The sequence below is a fragment of the Budorcas taxicolor genome, chromosome 1 (assembly GCF_023091745.1).
Source record: "Budorcas taxicolor isolate Tak-1 chromosome 1, Takin1.1, whole genome shotgun sequence".
NCBI classification, from domain to species: Eukaryota; Metazoa; Chordata; class Mammalia; order Artiodactyla; family Bovidae; genus Budorcas; species Budorcas taxicolor.
In genome coordinates this window covers 206,744,640-206,762,842 of record NC_068910.1, presented here as the reverse complement: position 1 = coordinate 206,762,842, position 18,203 = coordinate 206,744,640, and the positions used below count along the sequence as shown (strand labels likewise).

The following is an 18,203-nucleotide window of genomic DNA, read 5'->3' as shown; positions in this document are numbered from 1 at the left end:
TCTAAGACCTGTTTTCCCTCCATTGGAGAGGGCACTGGTGACCCACTCCGGTTCTCTTGCCTGGAAAATCCCATGGACGGAGGAGCCTGGTGGGCTGCAGTCCCTGGGGTTGCTGGGAGTTGGACACGACTGAGTGACTTCACTTTCATTTTTCACTTTCATGCATTGGAGAAGGAAATGGCAACCTACTCCAATGTTCTTGCCTGGAGAATCCCAGGGACAGGGGTGCCTGGTGGGATGCCGTCTATGGGGTTGCACAGAGTCGGACATGACTGAGGTGACTTAGCAGCAGCAGCAGCAGCAGATCAATTTTTTAAAGTATTAGATTTAAATAATTAAAAATTGGGAATATTATTATTATAGAAGGTATTAAACCTTAAAAGCCACTAAGAATACCATGCAATATTTAGATTTAAGATAAAACACAGTTATTTGTATAATTTGCAAAAACACATTAAGAATTAGATATACAAATGTACAGTGGCCAAGCCATAATGAAAACTGAAGTTTGATCCACAACTTGCAGCAGCAAGCCCAGGAAACCAACCCACTATCTACAGTAACCCTCCCAGGAAACCACCCTACTGTAGGCCAGACCCGCAGGAACTCAGTCCTTTTCTAACTGATCCAGGAGCAAACAAGAACCCCTTTAACAATAGGCTCCAAATGGGGCTTCCCAGGTGACTCGGTGGTAAAGAATATGCCTGCCAATGCAGGAGACACAGGAGACGATCTCTGGGTAGAGAAGACCCCCTGGAGGAAGAAATGGAAAACCACTCCAGTATTCTTGCCTGGAGAATCCCATAGACAGAGGATCCTGGTGGGCTACAGTCCACGGGGTCACAAAGAGTCAGACACGACTGAGCACACACATACCGCCAAATGGCTAGGACATGATTAATAGCTGAGAGTTTACCTAATTTTTGCCCCCATTTCCAGCTTAGGGCCGGTCAGAGAAAGCTGAATTTCTACCCTCACCAATCACATAGGATGCCTGGGTTCTCCTGAGCCCTCCAGCAGCTTCCCCATACTCTCAGCCTCCAATCAGGATACTAAATTCTTACCTTTTTTCCTATATAAAGTTTTCCCACTCCTCTGCCTGCTTCTTAGTCTCTTTCAAAATATAAGTGATCATGACTGACCGTCTTACTAGAGCAAGCCCCAAATAAAAGTCTTTGCTTGCTCTCATTGGGTGGTCTTTGTTTATTTCCACATGCAAAATAGAGATGCTTCCAAGTATACCTGATAAAGGAAGAACATATTTGCATCTCACCAGGGGAATCTAAAGGCTCACGTGGACTGGATTTCCCTGGCTTGGTTGATCATCCACTGTGTGCAAAACACTTTTCTAGGTGCTGTGGGGAGGCAGAGATGAGGGCAGTGTGGCTCCTGAGTGTCTAATAATCAGACAACCACCTGGATGACTGTGACGTGAGACAGAGCTTGTCCTGCGTGTATGATAAAGATGGTTCAAGGTACAATGGGAATTAAGAGAAAGACAGTGAGAACAACTCACTTGAAGGATCAGAAGAAGCTGCAGGTGGAAGGTGTCCAATATATAGAGTAAAAAGTTAAAAATACAGAGAAAATATGGTTAATACATACTAATGAAAACTCACTACTTTAAATTTTGCATATTGTCACGCTCAGACCTTTAAACTAGATAGACAGATGGATAGATAGATAATAGACAGATGATACAGAGAGGTGAAGTCCTTTCCTCTTTCTCCAACCCTGCCCCCCTCTTCCTCCCTGGGGGCATCCTTATCATGAATTTGGAGCGTTTTCTGGAAGTGGTTCCTTAGCCAGTCTTTGAAGAATGGCTCTGGCTATAGGCAAGGCCATCAGAAGGAAGACTTCCAGGGGAAGCATCTGGCACAGGCAAAGGCACAGACGAAGGGAAGTGAAGGATGTACTGGGGACAGTGCTCACGGTTTGCTTTATCTGAATCATGTAACAAGTGTAGGAAGGTGTTGATGGACCAGGAGGCTGAGAGGATGACTTGGGATTTGAATATGGAGATAGTGAATACAGCGGTCTGCATGCAGTCTGGTCTGCACGTGGGTTTCCGAGTAGAGGAGGAGGATGAAGTGGTTAAGAGTGCCTAAGTCTGGAGACAAACAGGCTGAACCAGAGCCTATTGCCAGAGTTAACAAGGGGAGGAAGAAGGCCTGGATCAGGGTGGTGACAAGAGGAACTGGGAAGGAGATCATGAGGGGTCCTGGGCAGACCGAGTGTCAGATAACTGGAGGGAAGCTTAAGAGAGGCCCATTTAAGAGTGGGAATGAGTGTGAATGTGCGTGCGTGTGTGTGAGGGAGCAAGCTCCACTGGGAACTCCCAGGAGACTGGTCTCACATCTGGGATGGAGGAGGGCTGTCAAACCCTGACTGGCATCAGGGTAGACTTGTATCTGCTAATGAGTTGGAGCTGACTCCTTGAGTCAGGAGAAGATGCTTACAAACACAAGAAAAGATATCAAAGAACGCATCTCTGTGGACCGCCAACCTGGAAGGGTCAGAAGAGCCCAGAAAGGTAATGAGGGGCAGGCAGGGCCTATGGAGAGACCCAAGGAACCAAGGGCCAGGGCTGAGAAGAGTCAGTGTCCACCTCTAGGAGGGGCAAGGCCCTTTCCAGAGCTGGCCTTATGAGCTTCCTCCACCCCTTCTAGTTTCAGCATCACCCAGCCGCTGGTTAAAGGGGGTATCCAGGTAAGAGAGCAGGTGGGTACCCAATACGCCTCAGGCCCCGCCCCTTCCCTCCTCCTTGGGTGACGATTGGCCGAGGCTCTCCTTACGTTGTTATGACAGCACCTGAAGGCAGGCATTGGCTGCTTCCCAAGCCGTCCCGTCCCAGGCCCCACCCCTCTCTCTTCCCGGAAGGCAACCGGCGGTTGCGTCCCATTGCTATGACAGCACCCGAAGGTTAACGGTTACTCCTCCCCTGCCTCCCAGCTTCTCGGCCAGGGCTGGGAGGGAGAGAGCCTGGCCGCGTCTCCATGGCGACGACGGACGCGGTGGTGCAGGCAGCTGGTACCTACCGACTAGAAAGGCGCAGGCGGCAGCGGGCATCCAGACTGGGGCGAAGCCATGTCGGACCTGGGCTCGGAGGAGTTGGAAGAGGAGGGAGAGAATGATCTTGGGGTGAGAGTTCCGGGTAAGGGAGGAGCTCCCAGGGTTGCGTGGACCCTTGGAAACCGGGTTCAGAGAGTGGGGCGGCCTGGAGGCCCGCCACAGTCCCTCCGGGAGGCCCAGCCAAGGACAAGGACCATGCTGGCCACAGCGGGCGCTGCGTCCTGCAAGTTGGCTCTGAAAGGTGAAACGTTATGACGTCTGCTTACCACATCCCTTCTCGCTCCCCCCTCCACCATTCCTCCTCCCGTTAAAGGCAAAGATTTCCAAATAGAAGGCTTTGAAAGCGTCCTGCTGTTACCCTCCATGGAGGCAGTTTCCTTGAATGGCTGGTCATCCCAAGCTGGACTCTTCCGACCCTTCCACGATGCCCTCTTCTCCTTCTGCCCTCAATCTTTCCCATCATCAGGGACTTTTCCAATGCTGTTCACATCAGATGACCAAAATCCTGAAGTTTCAACTTCAGCATCAGTCCTTCCAATGAATATTCAGGATTGATTTCCCTTAAGATTGACTGGTTTGATCTTCTTGTTGTCCAAGGGACTGAGAAAGGTGCCAACCTTGCGGCTTGTTTTGGGTATAATTAGGAGTCTCTGGGGAAGGAAGGGGAGTCTTTTATACATTTTGATTTAGACTAACCCTGAAACAAATTTGTAAGGTTATAAAAGTTTGCCTTATATTCTGAGCATGAATTTCTGAGCCAAACAGTGCTAGAAAAGCACAAAAACTGCAAAAACGTTTTTTTTTCTGAAGCCCTTGATTTAATGTATCTGCTGCTGCTGCTGCTGCTAAGTCACTTCAGTTGTGTCCGACTCTGTGTGACCCTATGGATGGCAGCTCCCCCGCCCCTGGGATTCTCCAGGCAAGAGCACTGGAGTGGGTTGCCATTTCCTTCTCCAGTGCATGAAAGTGAAAAGTGAAAGTGAAGTCGCTCAGTTGTGTCTGACCCTCCGCGACCCCATGGACTGCAGCCTACCAGGCTCCTCCGTCCATGGGATTTTCCAGGCAAGAGTACTGGAGTGGGATGCCAATGTGTCTGAATTTGTGCTAATGTCTATCCAGATCCAAGTCCAGGTCAGATCATGCTCTGTGCCCTTGCCATTTCATTGTTTATTATTTACATGCTGCTGTTGCTGCTGTCACTTCAGTCGTGTCCGACTTTGTGTGACCCCATAGACAGCAGCCCACCAGGCTTCCCTGTCCCTGGGATTCTCCAGGCAAGAACACTGGAGTGGGTTGCCATTTCCTTCTCCAATACACCCATGTAATTAAGTGCTTGAGAAACATGTCTTTTATGAAGGATAGAGACAATAGGGAAATGAGAAGCTAGTATTGTTTTTTATTGATTTACTCTAAAGATGTGTGTGTGTGTGTGTGTGTGTGTATGTGTGTGTTAGTCGCTCAGTTGTGTCCAATTCTTTGCAACTTCATGGACTATAGCTCTCCAGGTTCCTTTGTCCATGGAATTCTCCAGGCAAGAATACTGGAGTGGGTTGCTATTCTCTTCTCCAGAGCATCTTCCCAACTCAGGGATCGAACCCAGGTCTCCTGCATTGCAGGCAGATTCTTTACCATCTGAGTCACCAGGGAAGCCCACTATAAAGGTAGATATGTAATTATTTCCTTATTGGGTTATAAGTGTTTGAACTTTAAGTCTCTTGGGTTTAAAAATAAGTTAAACTGAATTGAGTTTGGAAACTCAAGCTGACCATTGAGCCTGGTTCATTCCTCAGCTCCCCCTGTTCCTCTCCTGACATCAGAGCTTTCCTCCTGGTCAAAGCTGTCTCCAGGCCATGGACACCCAGGGATGATTTGTATTTTAAATTATGGATTATTGGAGGAAGGTGGGTTCAGGACCTGCTCCACCTGCAAATGCTATTAATACTTCCGACATGTCCTTGTAAAGAACACAACTTGGACCATCTTGCATTTTCCCCCAAGTGGTTGGTTTTGTTTACAGTGTAAAGGATTATCATAATAAAGTGGAGGGAAAGAGTGAAAGTCCGCCATGGACAGGTACCAGCTGTGTGAGCTTGGACTGATGCTCCATGTCACCCAGGCCTGGAGCCTACCTCACCTGTAAGACAAGGTCAAGGGTTGGGAGAATTGAGTGGAATGCTGTTGAATTTATGAAATGCTTAGCACATGGTTAGTGCTTAATAAAGAGTAGCTGTGATTATCTTCTGTCCAGGAGTATGAAGGGGAACGGAATGAGGCAGGTGAACGGCACGGACACGGGAAAGCGAGACTGCCCAATGGGGACGTATATGAAGGGAACTATGAGCATGGTAAAAGACATGGCCAGGTCAGAATCGGTGACTTGAGTGGGTGGTTTTCCCGATTTAATGCTCTATTAGCAATCATTAAATTCAGGAGTGATATAAGTTATATCATCACTGTGTTTCAGGGGATCTACAAATTTAAAAATGGTGCTCGGTACATCGGAGAATATGTTAGAAACAAAAAGCACGGCCAAGGCACGTTCATCTACCCAGATGGATCGAGATATGAAGGTGAAGTGTTACCACGAAGCAAACCTTCTTGCTGGGGGGATAGGGTGTAGGGAAGCTGTGGGGTGAGGGTAGACCCGGGGTAGTAGGGTGGACCCAGGCTGTTGGTGCTTGGTGGTTTTCTTCTCCTTGGAGTTGTTTTTTTAGATGATGATTCTTTCACTGAGGGCTTCTGCTCTGGGAGGTGTTCTTACCTCTGCCGTAGCTGTAACCTCTGTGTTACATGGCAGAGTTACGTCTCAGGAAGATTCTTGCCCCCTAATATGAACCTCACTGTTGCTCCCCCCACCACTGTCACCTGTGTGATGACAAGTGAAAAGTGAAAGTGAAGTCGCTCAGTTGTGTCCAACTTTTTGCGACCCCATGGACTGTAGCCTACCAGGCTCCTCCGTCCGTGGGATTTTCCAGGCAAGGGTACTGGAGTGGGTTGCCACTTCCTTCTCCAGGGGATCTTCCCCACCCAGGGATTGAAACCGGGTCTCCCACATTGTAGGCAGACTCTTTACTGTCTGAGCCACCAGGGAAGTCAATCCCAACAACAGATGAAGGCAGTTCTGACAGGCAGGGGTGGGTGGTGAGCTTTGCAAACCGTGTGCAAAGGTTAGACTCTGGGCTGCTTTTCTGGGCAGAAATTGTCTAGTTTTCATCAGATTTCCAAAAAGGTCTGTGAGCCCAACCCTGGAGCTGGGGTGACAATAGGTGTGACCTTATCCAGGGACCTCATTCCGCTTTGTTTCTGCCTCCTTCTATTAAGTGTGAGGACCAGATGGATTCACACAGGTGAGATGCTCAGAACCAGGGCTAACCGATGGTACTTGTTCAGTAAATGCAGGCGAGGGACAATGTCACTTGTGTGACAGCGGCGTGTCTTAGCTCGGATGCCACCTTCTCAGGGGGCAGGCTGGAGCAGCCTGCCTGCTGACCACGTGAAACCAGAGCTGAGGCTGCCTCGGGACTTCTACTGGAACCCGAGACCATAGTGGAGAGTGTCACTGATCTTCCTACTAGAGATGGGATTTCTCTTTTGTTTTGTTTCATGAATCTTAGAAAACAGGCTCCAGACATAGCTCCGTCTGCTTTTTAAATCAGCTCAAAGCAATTTAATTTAGGATTTAATTTAATTCTTTCAAATCCTTACGAGCCTAATCTCATTGCGGTCATTTTGATTTCAGTGTAAATGTTAATCTAATTTGAACAACATTCTATTTGTATATGTTATTACGTATGACAAGATAAAATACGTGCATATGTGGAGATATATATGTACATACACACATGTCTGTGTGGTCCCTCCAGGGGAGTGGGCAGATGACCTTCGGCATGGCCACGGCGTGTACTACTACGTCAACAACGACACCTACACTGGAGAATGGTTTGCCCACCAAAGGTTCGATTCCCTCCTCGGACCCACAGCTCGGTTCACGTCGTGAGCACACGACCGTGACTAAGCAACAGAGTCATGACCGGAGCCCACTGGGCAGTGTGGCCCTGCCGTTCATAGCTTTAGGGTGAGCCTGTGGGCAATGCCCTGCTGGTCAGGTGCGTTCCCCGGGAAACAGGCACAGGACAACCTGCTGGGGCTGAATCACAGCTCCCGGGAGCCCTGGCCCTTGCCTGAGCCAACCAGCTGATGGGAGGAGGTCGCTGCTGCCCAGCAGGGGTGCCCAGCCGGGGTGCCCAGCCATGCCTGGACTGTGAGCAGGATGTGTTTTGAATGAGCCCAGATATAGAAGCCATTTCGCTTGTGAGCCACATCAGCCTAAGGCCCCCTGGATTTAAATTTCTGTCTCATAAACCGGGAAGGGTTTTCACTGCAGCAGAACCAAGTGTGTTGTGCTCTTCGTCTTCACCAGGCACGGGCAGGGTACCTACTTCTATGCAGAGACAGGCAGCAAGTACGTGGGTGCCTGGGTGAATGGCCAACAGGAGGGCGCAGCTGAGCTCATCCACCTGAACCACAGGTACCAGGGCAAGTTCTTGAACAAAAACGTAAGTCAATGGGCAGTGACATATGCCACCCCCGTGCAAAGCAGCAGCCTCCGTGCCCCACCCCCCGCCCTGCTTGTGACTATGTGTGAGCAGGAAAGAGGACAAACTCAGGCAAACCCTCCACCCACTCCAGACAGGGAGACAGAGCTGAGCCTCTCTGCTACCCACAGAGGACAGCGTGGGCGCGGGGAGGCTTGGCTGGTCTCTGCGTCTCAGTAACATTCACACAGCCTCCCAGCAGTGGGAATCCTTATAGCATTGGGGCATGTTGACCTTGGTCTCATAAGTAAATTGGATGTGAAATACCTACTTGTACAAATGACTTAGCAGTTGGGCATGTGATGTTTTGACTTTCTTTCTCCTGAGAGGCCCACAACCTGAGCCTGGGAAGGAAGACCCCATGAGTTCCTCCCTTGAGCTCTGCACCAGCCCACCCACTCCAGGCTGTGGTGGGATTGGAGGGCTGCTCCTGGCTTTGGGCCTGGAGGTTTCCAGTTCACAGTACCCACGATGGATCATCTCTGTTTGGAGGATTCTGTGGCCTTGCTTGTCCTACTTCCCGAGCCCTAGTGGGATACAGAGAAACCCTGAATCATTTGGAACCTACCTACCACCCTGCATTTGCTATAGCTTTGATCAGGGGTTGAACAGACACTTTCCACAAAAAGAGAGTTTTTGGAGCAAATGAAGGGTGTTAGATGTTGACATAGGGAACATCCAACTGATTTAATAAAGTTGCCCCAGATTCCAGTTTTCATTCCCATATAATTCACGCCCCTATTACAGATTCTACTTGTAGTCTCTGTAGCGCAGGCAGCTTTTCCTCAAATCTATACATTAAACATGTTTGCTGTTTTAGTCATTCAGTCGTGTCTGACCTTTGTGATCCCATGGACTATAGCCTGCCAGGCTCCCCTGTCCATGGAATTTCCCAGGCAGCAATACTAGAGTGGGTTGCCATTTCCTTCTCCACTGAATATGTCATTTTTGCAAAATTCTCCTGGGATATTTCTTTGGCACAGGGAGGTGGGTGGAGGAAAAAGAATTTAACACAAGTTGGTTGGGAGGAATCAGTGAATATGGTGAACCTAAACCAACTTGAGGAATGAGAATGAAAGTGAGACTTTGTTCTGCCAGTTAGTAAAAGATTCAAAGTTGCACAGGTAACACACCAGGATGTTCCACTTGTAAAACACTCTGCCTCTGGACTCGTCCCCACCCACCTCAAGCGGCCTGGAGGTACAGATTTACACAGACAGCTCATACAGAAGTACAGTGTGGGGATTTTAACTACACAAATAGGACCACTCTGTTCAGTTCAGTTCAGTTCAGTCGCTCAGTCGTGTCCGACTCTTTGCGACCCCATGAATCACAGCATGCCAGGCCTCCCTGTCCATCACCAACTCCCGGAGTTCATTCAGACTCGCATCCACCGAGTCAGTGATGCCATCCAGCCATCTCATCCTCTGTCGTCCCCTTCTTCTCCTGCCCCCAACCCCTCCCAGCATCAAAGTCTTTTCCAATGAGTCAACTCTTCGCATGAGGTGGTCAAAGTACTCGAGTTTCAGCTTTAGCATCATTCCTTCCAAAGAAATCCCAGGGCTGATCTCCTTCAGAATGGACTGGTTGGATCTCCTTGCAGTCCAAGGAACTCTCAAGAGTCTTCTCCAACACCACAGTTCAAAAGCATCAATTCTTCAGTGCTCAGCCTTCTTCACAGTCCAACTCTCACATCCATACATGACTACTGGAAAAACCATAGCCTTGACTTAGTCGGCAAAGTAATGTCTCTGCTTTTGAATATGCTATCTAGGTTGCTCATAACTTTTCTTCCAAGGAGTAATCGTCTTTTAATTTCATGGCTGCAGTCACTATCTGCAGTGATTTTGGAGCCCAAAAAAATAAAATCTGACACTGTTTCCACTGTTTCCTCATCTATTTCCCATGGAGTGATGGGACTAGATGCCATGATCTTCGTTTTCTGAATGTTGAGCTTTAAGCCAACTTTTTCACTCTCCTCTTTCACTTTCATCAAGAGGCTTTTTAGTTCCTCTTCACTTTCTGCCATAAGGGTGGTGTCATCTGAATATCTGAGGTTATTGAGATTTCTCCCAGCAATCTTGATTCCAGCTTGTGTTTCTTCCAGTCCAGCATTTCTCATGATGTACTCTGCATGTAAGTTAAATAAGCAGGGTGACAATATACAGCCTTGACATACTCCTTTTTCTATTTGGAACCAGTCTGTTGTTCCATGTCCAGTTCTAACTGTTGCTTCCTGGCCTGCATACAGATTTCTCAGGAGGCAGGTCAGGTGGTCTGGTATTCCCATCTCTTTCAGGATTTCGGGACACAAAAATATACCCAGAGAAACATCTTCTATCTTTGTGAACATTTGGAAGTTTTTATGTTGGTTAGGTACTGGAATTGGGGAATCTACAAGTATTGATATTTTTTTTCTTACAGATGCTGGTGATTTATTGATGATTAGATGCAGTAAATGTTGTATATAACTTAGTTTCATTCTCCTTTAATAATATTGGATCATTTTTTGAGTAATTACTATGTGCCAGGTGCTGTTCTAAGTATTTTACATGTATTAACTCATATAATTTAAAATAAAAGTGTACCAATTTACGTATGAGGATACAAAAAACAAAGACAGGTTAAACTGAGGCACCCAAAGTTGTTCTGTTACGTGATGGAGCTAGGATTCAAATGCCAGCAGTCTACTGTTGGAGCCTATGTTCCTAGATTTGATATTTTTTTCAAACTGTTGATGTTTTAAATGATGCCAGATACTGCTGATTGTCCTGAAAAGCTGAGCCAGTTTATACTCTGATCAACAGAATATGGGAGTCTCTTCATCACATTTTCTCACCAACAGTGGATTTTATTAGTCTTTAATTTTTTTTTTCAAACCTAATTGGGTAAAAAATGTTATCTCATAGTTTTAGTGTGCAGTTCACTGGTTACTGGTGAGGCCCAGCATCTTCAAATACTTCTCCTGCTAGTTTGACTTTCTTCCTTCAGAGACTTACCTGTTCACATGCTTGCTGGGAAGTTGTGAAATATAGTATAAAGCTTCAATAATGAAGACAGTGTGCTGCTAGGTTAGAGATATACGTAGTTAGTGACTTAGGTCCCAGAGTAGACAGATTCAAGCATATACAATAATTTAGCACTTGAAGCGATGTCATTTCCACTTGAAAGAAATGGTGGGGAGAAATCAAGAAATGGTGCTGGGACAGCTTGATAACAATTTGGGAGAAAAATAAAACCAGAATTTGTCCTTCAGCATTTAGGTGAAGATACTGGGTTGGCCAAAAATTTCATTTGGGGTTTTCCATGTGATGTCATGGAAAATCCAAGCACATGTTTTGGCCAACCATACTTGCTAGAAGAAATAAATATTTAAATGTAAACAGAAAATCACAGACAGAAAAATAGGCATTTTTTTTTCCTTTTTTGAGAAAGATGGACTTTCTAAACAGAAATATAAAGGAAAAACCAAAAGATCCCACTTGACAAACATAATCCCATATAGATTAGAAAAACACCATAAAGAACATTTAAAACCTAAAGGACAAATGGGGTTGGGATATTTGTAACATGTAATATGTAAACCACTTATGTCAATCAACATGATTTAAATTTCAAAAATGTTGAAAAAAATTAAGCCTTGCTAATAATGTAAAAGATGTGACTTAAAATGCTGAGATCCTATTTTTTTACATATAAGAATGTAAAGATAGAACAAATGTTAATGCCCAGGAAAATATAGGGGTTTGAGGACAAAGGGATCTTAAGTGCTGTTGTGGGAGTAAAAGTTACTAGAGGCTCATTCTGATAAAATCTATCTATCAGATTATCTACCTATCTACCTGTACATACTTTTGTCCAGAAATTCAATTTCTATCAATTTACTTTGAGGAAATTATCAAGACTGTACCTAAAGATTTAGCTCAGAATATGGTTACGTAGTGTTTTTTGTCAAAGTATCAGCATAACAAATATTAACAACAGTGAGTAAAACAGATGATGATTCCTTGATGAAATAGCATACCACGCTGACTACTGATGTTATGGAAGAGTATCTCTAAATATGTTCATACTCAGTTCAGTTCAGTCACTCAGTCGTGTCTGACTCTGTGACCCCATGGACTGCAGCATGCCAGGCTTCCCTGTCCATCACCAACTCCTGGAACTTGCTCAAACTCATGTCCATTGAGTCGGTGATGCCATCCAACCATCTCATCCTCTGTTGTCCCCTCCTCCTCCTGCCTTCAACCTTTCCCAGCATCTGGGTCTTTTCCAGTGAGTCAGTTCTTCGCACCAGGTAGCCAAATTATTGGAGCTTTAGCTTCAGCATCAGTCCTTCCAATGAATATTTAGGACGAATTTCCTTTAGGATTGCCTGGTCTAATCTCCTCGCTGTCCAAGGGATTCTCAAGAGTCTTCTCCAATACCACAGTTCAAAAGCATCAATTCTTCAGGGCTCAGCTCTCTTTATTGTCCAACTTTCACATCCATACATGACTACTGGGAAAACCATAGTTTTGACTAGATGGACCTTTGTTGGCAAAGTAATGTCTCTGCTTTTTAAATCAACTATATTTCCATAAATATTTTAAAATTATTTATTAGTAGTCCTTTTCTAGCTAGTTTGACTGTGGGTGTTGACTAAGTAAAATTTCTGTTATAAATACTTTTGTCAAGAAATAAAATGTAGTTTTTTTTTTTTTTAAAAAACAAGTGTAGGGGGACCTACACTTTGCATTCCATTAGCTGTTCGTTTACAAAGCCATCTTTAATTTGTATTGGATTTCCCCCAGTTCCATGATATTGGGTAGAGTTTATGAAGGTCACATTTATATTTTATGTACTTTGTGTACACATTTACACACTTTGTACTTTCCCCCGGGTGTTGACACTCGAGAATGAAGTTCGTTTTTCTTTGCTCATAGCCTGTTGGCCCTGGAAAGTACGTGTTTGATATTGGATGTGAACAGCACGGGGAGTATCGCTTGACTGACGTGGTAAGTTGCAGAGTCTGTGTCTTTTTCTACATTCACAGGCAAATAAACTGTTCGATGAGGCTGACCCTGTAGATCTGTGTTGGGATCAATTGCCCTGAGGCAGTATAGGAAACGGAGTCGGGCAGAAGGGAAAGTTGGGTTGTGATGGGACCCTGTGGGAGCTCTGAAGTGGGATAACTCTTCAAAATGTCCTGAACAGGGCTTCCCTGGTGGCCCAGTGGTAAAGAATCTGCCTGCCAGTACGGGAGACAAGGGTTCGATCCCTGATATGGGAAGATTCCATAAGCCCCAGAGCAACTAAGCCCATGTGCCCCAACTATTGAGCCTTTGCTCCCAAATCCAGGAGCCACAACTTGGGCCACCTGCATGCCCTAGAGCTGGTGCTCTGCAACAAGAGAAGTGTCCATAGGGAGAAGCCTGTGCACCCCAAGGAAAAGTAGCCCCCACTCACCGCAACTAGAGAAAGAGCAGCAACGAGGACCCAGCACAGCCAAACATAAAAAAAATAATTTCTAAAAATGTTCTGAAGAGAGGCCAGGTACCTTAGACTCCCATGTGGACCAGTCACTGGCTGTGGGCTGCCCATGAACGGGGTGGGCATGAAACCTGGGCTGTGTGGCTTCCTTTGGCCAAGGGCAGTTCGTGGGAGGACTTTGCTATGAGTGACCAGCCACCCACCCTCCAGCAGCTGGAAGAAGGAGGGCCTGAATCATGAGGGGAGAGCACGTGAGCACCTACAAGTGATGAGACAGCAGACATCCCCTAGACGGTAGTTCTGCAGTGCAGTCCCTGGGCCTGCAGCTTTGGCAACACCTGGCAGTCTGTTCCACGTTCAGGTTACTGGACCTCACCCCAGACCTCCTGAATCAGAAACCCTGGGGCTGGCCAGCGATCTGTACGTTAACAGCCTCTCAGGGGATTGTGGTACAACTGAAGTCTGAGCGCCACTGTCCTAGAGTCCTGGTGTCACCCTTCCTGGGGGACAAATCTCAGAAATTTTTAAACCAAGGAGTGCAGTTAATTTCTGAGTGACTCAGTGGAAGTATTAGGCAGGGATCTGTCACTCTGTGTGTTAGATATTATCATGTTTGTGACAGTGAAGTTTTCCATATTTATAGGACTGATGTTCAAACCTTTGGAATTTTGTGATGGGTACAAATCTGAGAAGTAGACCAATATGCTTGGCAACACTGACATATGTGGCTGTTAACCACTGTTGGAATTATACATTATGATGGTGAGGGACAGGGAGGCCTGGCGTGGTACGGTCCATAGGGTTGCGAAGAGTTGGACATGATTTGGCAACTGAACTACAACCAATAAACTATTCCACGTTTAGAACTGATGGACTTTGTTTACTTTGACTGTGTTTTATTTTTTCTCTCCATAATCCTTGAGACTAGAACTTAAGAGTCCATGCCCTCGCACGTCCTTACGTGGATATCCTTGGGTGTTTTTAGGTTTTTGTTTACAGTGATGCTGATGCTGAATTTTGACCTCTGTCCACTCATGTAGAATTGAATCTCAGAGACAGGGTTTTGGTGAAGAGACTAGCTTTACTGGTTTGTCAGGCAAAGGAAGACATAGCGAGCTAAGGCCTTCCATAGCGTGTCCCAAGGCGGGGGAGGGGGGGCAGGGGGGGATTTGGTGAGTTTTATAGCAGTGGTTCAAGGGCAGGGTTTTGACAAGGATGGGGTGTGTGCAGGGCCTGCTGTCCTTTAACCTGGCCTCAGGTGTTCTCCTGATGAGTTCTGTGGTCCTCCATGTTATCCAACTATGACCTTCTCTCCAGAATGAAGAATGTTTCATCAGGTAGTTGACATCTTCCACTTGTTAGGGTTTCAATTCTACAGAAGAGCTCAAAGATACAGTTCCGTGTGTCTCTTGAAGCAGAATCGGGACCCTGCCCCACGGCTGCTCTGTTGTTTCTTGGCTGCTCCTCCCTCGTCTCTGCATCCCTTCCCTTCCCTGGTTAGCAAGTGCCTGAACCTGCCCTTGGGAACTCAGGGGAAGTCATAAAGGCTGGAGTCTGTTTCCTACAAACAAGAAATGGGGGACACAGAAAGATTTCCATGCCCAGGAGCCCCATGGGGTCCTACTTGCTTTCAGTGTTTGTTTTGTTATGTTTGAAGAATCTTAGAGCTGAAATGTAGCTGAATGGTTGCAAAGAGTCATTAGTTCTGGCCATTTAACTGGAAACCTTAGTCTGGAAACCTCTTGCACTGTCACCGAAATGAGTGCAGGAGCTGTATTGATCCCACTTTGATGTCTCATCCCTGTTGTGTTAAGCTCCATTTTCAGCTCTCGAATTATACCATTGACACTGGCAATTACTCTGATCACTGAATCCTGTTATAGAAATGTTAAAGCACCTTTCAAAACCTGTCCCATCTACCTGCACTGTAAATATCCCACGCATGTTGGTAAATTTTCATTTTTTAACTTAGGAAAGAGGAGAAGAGGAGGAGGAGGAGGAGACACTGATAACTGTCATTCCAAAATGGAAAGCCACCAAAATCACAGAGCTGGCCTTGTGGACCCCGACCCTCCCCCAGGAGCAGCCCGCTGCAGACAGACCAGGCCAGCAGGAGGCCCCAGGAGCTGAGGGTATGGAGGTCTAGGGGGGTGAGTGGAATGGGGCTCTCCGGGGAGCAGGATCTGAGTGCTTATCCTTGGCTTGTGACTGGCTGTGGGCATGACCTAGGCAAGGCTCTGACTGCAACTGGAGTGGCAAGTCCTTCCTGAAGGACAGTACTTCTCTGTGACCATCACAGGGGACTTCCTGGCAAGTCCTCAGGAGGCTGTGGAGGATCAAAGGTTACAGTGGGCAGGAGTCCTTCTGTTGCAAGTGATTGAAAGTGTTAGTCACTCAGTCATGTCCAACTCTTTGTGACCCCCATGAACCGTAGCCCACCACGCTCCTCTGTCCATGGGATTCTGCAGGCAAGAACACTGAAGTGAATTGCCAGGCCCTTCTCCAGGAGATCTTCCTGATCCAGGGTCTCCTGCATTGCTGGCAGATTCTTTACCATCTGAGCCACCAAAGAAACCCCAAGGGCTTGAAATCAACTCCAACTGGCCTAAGTGGAATAATACTGCTACTGGTTCATTGGTTCATCCCACTGGAGCAGTCGGGTAGGACGACCTCAGGTCTGGCTGGTCTCCACTTTCCCGTGTACTGGCTCTACTTGGTTGGTACCCCCTTCCCTTTGGAGACCAAAGCTCAGTGACTTTATCATATCGTCACCCAATCTGCTCAAGAACCCTGGAAAACAGAGAGCTTCTTTCTCCATATGCTCATCAAAACCCCTGGGATATATACTGTACACTTAAAAAACCCTTGGGAATTAGATTATCAGACAAAGGACGCATCCCTAAACCCGTCACTGTGATGGGGACGGGGACCTGGTGTCAGGCCTGGGTGGAGCTGAGACTCGGAGTTGGGGGTGGTCCCCTGATGGAGAGGTAGGCGCTGCTGTCAGCAGGAGGCAGCAGTGGGTGCTGAAAGGCGCCTGCTGATACCGTTTCCTTTTGTCCATCTCAGGTGGGGGCGAGATGGCGGAGGAGGTCCAGCCTCTGACCGATGTGTCAGAGGGGGAGTTAGAGTCGACGCGGCCTGGAGAGGAGGAGGGAGACGCCAGTAGAGAGGACCGAGAGGAATTCCAATATGACAGCTTAGACCAGGGTGAGCCTGTGCTTCGGTGACCGAGGAGGGCAGGAGGGGACGAGGCACTGGCACCCCGGAGTGGGCACAGCGCTTTCTGTGCCTTTGCTGGAGGCCATCCTTGGGTCAGGCCTGGGGATGGGATGTCTTGGGGGATCCACTCTGGGAATGTCACTCCTTCTTAGCTGTCCTGCACAAGGACAGCTGTGTGACACATGTTCTCTCTGACTCTGTCCTTGCTAGTCTCCATTTCACCAAACACCGCATGACTTGGGTTTCCCTGTAGATAATGATGTGGCTTCGTTTTATGACATGGTTTTCACCTTTATCACACTTTGTAATAATGCTCTGTGTAGAAATATATAGCATACACCTTCAAAATGTAAACCCTTTCAACATTTAATTTTTCATCATTAATTCACACAAACACTATTAAGGGGGTGGGGAAGGAGGGTGGGAAGTGTGGATTACAGCCTCTATAGAGATCAGAGTTTCAACAGTGTTGTTTATAAATTATAGTCCATCAATTTCATTACTGATCAGTGCACATAGGCAAAAGATAACAATGAACCTTACTCTCACTGACATGCATATTCTTGTCTTAGCATTTACTCTGAAAATATTTTTTGCCTACTTTATTACTGGTACCAAAGCAAAAACTATATAAGTCTGTCTAAGATAAAAGTTAACATTCCATGACTTTGCCTGATAATGTGTTTAATATTTATTACAAAAGATCTGCAAGCAAATCAACAGTTTTTAAATAGAAATAAGGTTAATACACTCACGTGTCCTTTTTCTTCTCAGGAAACGTTAGTTTTGAAGAAGAGGAAGGCAGACAGTCAGAACTGCTAGAATAAGATGAAGCAAAGCCAGGATGGTAGGCGATGGATCAGAAAGATGCTCTGACACCAGGATAGTAATTACTGATGTATCACTAATCTTTCTTACTTAGTTGTTTGTTACAATGTTTTATGATTGCAAATAAATTTATTTTCCTTTGTTTATGAAATAGCCTCTACTTCAAATTCTCAAGTTCTTTAAAAGTTACCAAGTTATTTTGGCCATGATTTTTTAAAAGATTATTTTCTTTTAATGTGGACCATTTTTAAAAGTTTTGATTGAATTTATTACCATATTATTTCTCTTTTATGTTTTTGGTGTTTTGACTGTGAGGCATGCGATAGCTCTCTGACCAGGGATCAAGCCCACATCTCCTGCACTGGAAGGTGGTCTTCACCAATGAACTGCCAGGGAAGTCCTGCCATGATTTTATTTTTAGTGCTGATTTTTCCTAGGATAAAGAAAAATATCCTACCACTGTGTCTGCGGTAAAGATGGCTAATGGAAATGGATTTTGGCTGAGTTGGTAGAGTGACTATATATGGAGATTTCTCTCTCAAATTTCCCTCAAGCCAGCCAGGAAAACACCTAGAAAATAAACATTTCTTGTGTGCAATGCTCATAAAACACAATGTAATAAATACGTCAGGCTCAGGTCAGAAAGAAACCAGCAGCTCCCATCTGTTCTGTACATCCGTTCAGCATCTCAGTATGGGCTTTGGGGTTCCTGACCGGCAGTCCCCACAGAAGGCTGAAGGGCAGGGGTGCCCACAGGTGCGGCTTTGCTTGTGTGTACACTCTTCTGGGCTCCTGGTGGGCAGGGGCTGACACTTAGGTCACATTCGAATTCCTTGAGTAACAGGCACACTTTGTTTTATTGTGTTTTGCTTTATTGCATTTTGCAGGCATTGTATTATTATTCAGTTCAGTTGCTCAGTCATGTCTGACTCTTTGTGACCACATGGACTGCAGCACGTCAGGCTTCCCTGTCCATCACTCCCGGAGCTTGCTCAAACTCATGTCCATTGGGTC

The 18,203-nt window shown here is 46.3% G+C and overlaps 1 protein-coding gene across 1 annotated transcript; it reads left to right on the top strand.

Annotated features, from left to right (window-relative positions):
- The first annotated feature begins 3,062 nt into the window (after positions 1-3,062).
- On the top strand, positions 3,063-17,188 carry RSPH1 (radial spoke head component 1). The gene is made up of 9 exons (XM_052647585.1): positions 3,063-3,141; positions 5,321-5,434; positions 5,537-5,642; positions 6,936-7,026; positions 7,493-7,628; positions 12,593-12,664; positions 15,112-15,271; positions 16,209-16,349; positions 17,136-17,188. Exons 1-9 carry the CDS (start codon positions 3,088-3,090, stop codon positions 17,186-17,188), a joined length of 927 nt encoding a protein of 308 aa, XP_052503545.1. The 5' UTR covers positions 3,063-3,087.
- Positions 17,189-18,203: the final 1,015 nt, after the last annotated feature.

Coding starts and splice junctions, on each gene's coding strand:
- RSPH1 (XM_052647585.1), top strand. CDS start 3,088: ATGTCGGACCTGGGCTCGGAGGAGTTGGAAGAGGAGGGAGAGAATGAT. Junction 3,142..5,320: donor AGGGAGAGAATGATCTTGGG/GTGAGAGTTCCG, acceptor TCTTCTGTCCAG/GAGTATGAAGGGGAACGGAA. Junction 7,629..12,592: donor GCAAGTTCTTGAACAAAAAC/GTAAGTCAATGG, acceptor CTTTGCTCATAG/CCTGTTGGCCCTGGAAAGTA.